Source organism: Propithecus coquereli, unplaced genomic scaffold, assembly GCF_000956105.1.
Source record: "Propithecus coquereli isolate 6110/MARCELLA unplaced genomic scaffold, Pcoq_1.0 Scaffold137, whole genome shotgun sequence".
Classification (NCBI taxonomy): Eukaryota; Metazoa; Chordata; class Mammalia; order Primates; family Indriidae; genus Propithecus; species Propithecus coquereli.
Window position 1 is genome coordinate 3,022,306 of NW_012137969.1, and position 7,008 is coordinate 3,029,313.

Sequence of the window (7,008 nt, forward strand, 5' to 3'; positions counted from 1 at the left end):
GGCTCAAGCAATCCTTATGCTTTGGCCTCCCAAAGTGTTAGGATTACAGGCATGAGCCACCGTGCCTGGCCAAAGTTAAATTTAATAAAAGCCCACAACTCTACACTTCAGTGAATGTTGCTTTAAATTATACTGCAGGTTAGAAGTTGCATTTCTTATATTCCTATTGGTTTACAGAACAGATCCCTCAACCAAACAGAAAAGCTTCCATCAATTATTCTTGTCATGGTAACAGCAGGGAATGAAACCAAGCAATATAGGTCAGACCACCAGGAAAACATATCCAGCAACACTGAACAGCTGTGCTCCTACCCATGGTCCCAAAGGATCTGGAGATTCTAAAATCCATTAGCTTTCCCTGAAATCAGCAGCTCAATAGTTAAGAACTGTTTTCATCATAACAAGGCTCTTTTCACTTATCACCGAATGTGAGTTTGGAAAAAAGAGGCTTTGGAGTCAGAGGGTCTAGGTTCAAGCTTACCTCTTGATGCACAGGGTAAGCCTGGGACCATAATATATTACACTTGGCTTCCCAAACCTCTTTTTTTTTTTTTTTTTTTTAAATGACAGAGTCTTGCTCTGTTGCCCAGGCTAGAGTGCCATGTCATCAGCCTAGCTCACAGCAACCTCAAACTCCTGGGCTCAAGGAATCTTCCTGCCTCAGCCTCCTGAGTAGCTGGCACTACAGGTGTGGGCCACCACACCCAGCTAATTTTTTTCTATTTTTATTAGAGACGGGGTCTCACTCTTGCTCAGGCTGGTCTCAAACTCCTGAGCTCAAGCGATCCTCCAACCTCGGCCTCCCAGAGTGCTAGGATTACAGGCACGAGCCACTGTGCCGGCCCCAAACCTCATTTTTTTGCATGTGTCAAATGGAAACAAATTATATCAACTTTGTGGGATTGTTGGAAAGAGAAAAAGTTAAAGTGCGTTATACTATACCTGCCCCTGTAAATGCTTGATAAATGACAGTTCCTACTCTATATATACTGTTTTGTCTTTTTTTCCCCTTGTTTTCAAAGAAAACCATGTTGATTATTTTATTAAAAATTCCAACTAGACTAAAACACATGGAATAAAAAGTGAAAGGACCCTTCGAGACCCCTCCCACCTCTACTTAAGTGTAACTTTCCAGGCTTTTTTAAAGTCCCTTTCCCATATGTGTGTACCCACATATGTGTTTACCCCTTAAAATGCAGTCAATCTTCTGCTTTACAACTTGTTTTTTGAATTTAATATCTCAGATTCACCTTCCCCGGCTGTTAATACTTATAGCTCTAGTTCATTCTTTTTAATGGCTGCACGGTGTTCCAGTGTGGATGTACCAAAATTTGTGTAACTACTCCATTAATGGACATTTGGGTTATTCATAATTTTTAGTTACAAAATTTTAAATTATATTTATGATATTGCACAAACATCTCTATAAGCAGTGTTTTATACTTATTTAGACACAACAAACATTTCATACATGTATATATAGTCTGTTCACACAGGTGACAAGTTCTGTAGTACAGATTCCCTAGAATTGTTGGGATAAAAGACATGAACATGGAGGGGGAGAGGTTGGTCAATGGATGGTTGGTCAAAGTTATGATTAGATAGGAAGAATAAGTTCCCGTGTTCTGTTGCACAGTAGAGTGCCAATGGTTAACACTACAGTATTATATTATATATGACAAAATAGCTAGGCAAGAGGTTTTTGAATGTTCTTATCACAAAGAAATAAAGAAAGCATGAAGTGATGGATATCCTAACTACCCTGATTTGATTATACAACATATACATGTATTGAAGCACCAAATTGTGCCTCATAAATATAATTATAATGTATCAATTTAAAAATTTAACAAAATTTTAAAAAAATCCATAACCCAAAATAATGCAAATAAAACACGTAAACTGAAAAAAAAGACAAACATTTTAAACTTTGATAAATATTATCAGATTTCTCCTAGAAAGGCTATGTCAATTCACATACCCACTAACACCAGATGAAGATGCCTTTTTCTTCACTTTTGCCTACATCAGAGGTTGTAAACCTCTTTTCACTTTTTCCAGTGGGCAAATAACAGTATGCACTGCTGTTTTAATATTCATGTTCCTAACTCCTAGGGAGGCTGAGCATTCTTTCAGACTTAATTAGTCCTTTGTTAGTCTTCTGTGAACTGCCAACTTTGCCCATTTTCCTATCACGTTTTTTACTTGCAGGAGTACTTTATGATGGATATTAAGCCTTTGCTACTTAGATATATTACAGATTATTTCTCTCAGTTCATCGTCTTTAACTTTGAAGATATTTTGAATTAATAAATTGATTTGGAGAGATGTGTCATCTTGTTTCCTCATCAGCCTGCCTGGTCCCATCCAGGGCCATGGTATGAAAATACACACAAGTTATTTTCTTTGTCCGTCAGTGAAGTTTTATACTTTTCTTCACAGAGGTCTTATTCACGCCTTGTTGGAAAGCCAGAGGATCCTTCTTGCCACTTTATACCCACAAGATTTACTATCTAGATGGTTTGATACCCTACCTTTTTATCTCTTCCTACATTTTCATATCATTTCCACTCAATTGCTACTTTTTTTTTTTTTTTTGGGACAGAGTCTCACTGTGTTGCCCGGGTTAGAGTGCCGTGGCGTCATCCTAGCTCACAGCAACCTCAAATTCCTGGGCTCAAGCGATCCTTCTGCCTCAGCCTCCCGAGTAGCTGGGACTACAGGCATGCGCCCGGCTAATTTTTTCTATATATTTTTAGTTGTCCGATCAATTTATTTTATTTTTAGTAGAGACGGGGTCTCGCTCTTGCTCAGGCTGGTTTCGAACTCCTCAGCTCAAATGATCCATCCGCCTCGGCCTCCCACAGTGCTAGGATTACAGGTGTGAGCCACTGCCCCCGGCCCAATTGCTACTTTTTTGAGAGCAGAAACTTTAATATCTGCAAGCTGCTGCTCTGAATTGTATGCCAGTGCCTTGCGCATAGTGGGTTGGTGAAAAAATGTTTGAGAATAATGATTGCTCAAGAGAGAATCAAGGTGACAGCTGCTACAAAGAGGGAGCTGAGAATGTGAAGCAAAAGCTTCTTGAAGTACTCAATGTCGACAATAAAAGATGAGGTGTTTCCCACTTACTTTGAAAATACAAACTGTCCAATTATGTGAAATGTAGGGACACCAAATGCTCCTGTATGGTGTTTGATAGGATGAGAAGTTTACAACCTACATAACGACAGCTAACAACAATCTAAGCAACAGTGGAAGGACAGGAGGAGAGAGACTAGAGGAGGAAGGCTCAAGGGTCATGGATCTCAGAAGGATTCCACTAGTAATTTAAACACAGTAGATACAGAAAGCACTATTAAAAACTATCAGCCTACACGAAAATTTACATAGGAAGCCCTTTATCTAAAAACCACAGCTTGTTCTCCCAAGTTTATCCAGGTCAGTGTTTGGGACAAAAATAAATCAACAAATTGAACATACTGTGGATTAAGCTGCAATGATAATTCAGGAATATGAGAAACTCACACTTCATTTTGGCACCCCTCTGTAGCACAAGAGAATACAGATTCAAACAAGATCAACTCACTGCCTCCACTTTAAAATAGGTCCTTAAAAGCAACAGTTCTGGAATGAGACTGCCAGGAAAACAGAATCTCCAGCTTCTTCATTAGCCTGCCTCATCCTTGATCCTTAAGGGAAAAAAGCACCCTGGTTCTGAGGCTGCAGGCATGTTCAAAACAGGTGTCAAAATCCAAAAATGAATCTCAATACCAGTATTTTCTAAATGAGAAACACAACCTGGATATACATGTTTCCTATTCCAGTTACTTGAGAAACTCATATCAAATACTTACTCTTTCAAAAGTCTCTAAACAACTTTTATAATTTAATATGGAAAAACAAAGCAGGTTGTCAAACTTAACATTTAATTCTGAATAAATGATCTTAGTGATTTTGATTTTTAAAAGGCCAGGAAAACTCACAAATCAGAACAAAAATCATCCTAAGTCTGAGAATGAGAATAGTTTAACAATGCCCAAAGAATACTTGGCAAACACACATGAACTTGACTCACCTATTTACTTTCCTTTCTTAGCATTTTAGCTAAAGTATTTTATATTTTCCTTGATGCTCCTAAATCTCTCAAATGAAAATAGTGAATATTAAAAAGCAACCAAAATAGCACACCCTCTCCCTTTCTCCTTGTTACTCACGGTTCCCTTAAGAATTCTATTTCTAGAGTTGCAGTAAATTCCCCCCAACATCTCAGTTTGAATATCAAGTTTAAGAGACAGCACACATCAACGCTTAATGACTTGCCAGTGGAGGGGAATCTGAGAAACATATGGAAGACGATGAAGAGACTCACACAAAGATTTTGGAGCAAAACTAAAGATTAAAAATAACATCATCTGGGCCAGCCGCAGGGGCTCATGCCTATAATCCTGGCACTTTGAGAGGCTGGGGCAGAAGGATCGCTTGAGGTCTGGAGTTTGAGACCAGCCTGAGCAAAAGCAAGACCCCATCTCTACGAAAAACAGAAAGATTAGCCAGCCATGGTGGCGTGCACCTGTAGTCCCAGTTACTCGGGAGGCTGAGGAAGAAGAATTGCTTGAGCAAAGGAGTTTGAGGTTGCAGTGACCTACGATGATGCCACTGCATTCTAGCCTAGGTGACAGATCTAGACTCTGTCTCAAAAAAAAAAAAAAAAATCATCTGAGTGCAACAGAAAAGGACCTAAGCCACTGGTCTGGCATCAAATGTTTAAACTGAAATTACTTAGGCTAAAGTAGACAGATAGTTATTCAGTCTGGCTCTATCACTAATCTGGCTTTATCACTAATTTACTCATCTATGTTTCAATCTGGCTCTATCACAAATTTACTCACCTCCCTGAGACTCAGTTCCCTCCTCTACAGAATGGGGACAACAGTGCCTACCTCCTAAGGTTATTTTAATGATTACTTGGGAAAAGCCATATAAAGCACTTAGCTGACCACTTAGTACACAGGAAGTGCTTCAACATCAGCTGTCATAATGAATGCAATTAATTTGCTGTCATTGGAAACCATACAATTGAGCCTCTCAGGAAATTGAGAGATCACCTCCAAGTTGGACACACTGTTACATGGACTTTGTAACATTCGTTGTGATAGCTCAAAGGTCTTTTTTGTTTATGCTTACTTCCTGGATCTCAGCTATGTTCCAGGGAGATAGGTGAGGCCTGCAGACAGCAGAATCAATGATGTGGTGTTACTTTAGATGTGGAAATTTTTAGAAATAAATCTGGTAAATGGAGTCTCTTTCACCCAGGTCCTTTAGGACTCCATCTTTTACCGCCTTTGTAAAAAACTAAGTTCTTGAGTTCAACAATAGTTATTTTGCTAAGGCCGTATCCATCAAAAATAAGTTTAAGGAATTTTTAAAGAAATTATTTTAAAATTTGCAATTCTTATACACTTAGGATTAATTAGATGTAAAATTCCACAGCTATTATCTGGGAAGATTCGTCTCACTGCCTCCCAGCAATGCTTGCACGAAATATGTACTCCTGAGGAGAGAAGCAGTCAACTCACTGGTGACGTGGAGTAGGGAAATGCATGAGACCTCCTCGGTACCGACGCCGCAGTTTTAAGAGAACCCGTTATTAGATGGAGGCACTGGGAGTTTGACAAACCAGTTCGTTTCTCAAAGCAGCATTAATTATGCCAAGAAATTCACTTAAGACCTACCCACAGCTCCTCCCGCGGCAGGTGTGATCCTAGACCCGAGGGCTTAGGTGAAGCCCACACAATTCTAAAGACAGGCCGGACCCGACCCCCTAACCTAGAGCCCAGTCCTTTAAGGGGCAGAGTGGGGAGTAAGACGACCTCTCCCTCCGCGCGCCCCACCTCCCGAGCTGGCTTGGCTGCCACGTCAGGCCGAGCCAGCCCTGGTCCTGCCCATCCTCCTCCCGCCCGTCCCATTGATTCGCGGGCTTCCTGCACCCCGGACCCTCCACTCAAGACCCCGCCCGAGCGCCCGGGGAAGTGCCCCATCAAAGCCCAGGGTGGCTGACGGACCCCCCCACCCCAAACTTTTCAGACAGAACAGGGCCCCGCGCCGTCCGGTTAGCGCCTCCCCGCCCCGACAGCTCAAGTTCGCGAGCGGACCAAGTGCGGAGCGGGGCCCGGCGATGCGACATCCTGGCCCGGCCTCGGCGCTCACCCCGAGAGCCCACAGGCTACCCCCCGAGTTCTGGCACCTCCCCTGGCCAGCCGAGGGGGTGTGTCTGGCCGGCGCAGGCCCGCTGGGCTGTGGGGCGGCCGAGGTCGGCGGCTCCTCCAGGCGACCCAGCCCCCGCCCGAATCTCTCCGGGCCTCCCCGGCTGCTCACCGGCGCAGGAGCGCGTCTTCCAGATCTTCAGCAGCAGAATGACAATGGCCGCCAAGTGGGACAGGTCCCCGGTCAGCCGGAAGATGTTCATGGCGGCGGCGGTCGGCGCAGCGCGGCGGCCCCGGCGCTCGGCGGCTCAGGCGGCGGCTGCAGCCTCTGAGAGGAAGCGGCGAAGATGGCGAAAGCAGGCGCGACGTGGCCAGGGACGTGGCCGAACTGCCGGCGCGCGCGCGGGGCAGCCTGGGAGAGCGGGCCGCCGCCAGGCCCCGCCCCCCTCCCCGCCCCTTAAAGGGAACGTGCCCGAGCGCAGGCCGGCCCGGCAGCCCTTGGGGCTCCCTGCGGAGAACCCCTACACCTCGCCGACTTCTCCCTGCGGGGTTTCCGGCTTCCCCTCGGGTGCGAGCGAGCGCTTTCCTTTAATTTTTGAAATGATCCCTTTTTGTGAGAGTTTTTTTCTTCCTCTCACCATAAGAGTTCTACAGGCTTATTGTATGAAAAAATATAAGAGGAAAAAAATTAATCCGTAATTGCGTTACTCAAGATAAAGTGGACATTGGCGATGTCGCGGAGAATGCGGTTTATGTGGGGATTCGAAGATTTTATCAGTCTAGGGACTGTCTTTATGAAAGA

The 7,008-nt window shown here is 43.8% G+C and overlaps 1 protein-coding gene across 2 annotated transcripts in view; it reads right to left on the reverse strand.

Moving 5' to 3' along the window:
- The window catches only part of KDELR2 (KDEL (Lys-Asp-Glu-Leu) endoplasmic reticulum protein retention receptor 2), a 17,960-nt gene extending 11,334 nt beyond the window's left edge, over nt 1-6,626 (reverse strand). The window contains exon 1 of one of the 2 annotated variants that reach the window (XM_012638989.1): nt 6,379-6,626. In XM_012638989.1, the coding sequence (XP_012494443.1) occupies nt 6,379-6,469 (91 nt within the window). In that variant the 5' untranslated portion in view covers nt 6,470-6,626. The remainder of the gene's footprint in view (nt 1-6,378) is intronic. The other variant, XM_012638990.1, reaches the window with a different exon arrangement.
- Nucleotides 6,627-7,008: the final 382 nt, after the last annotated feature.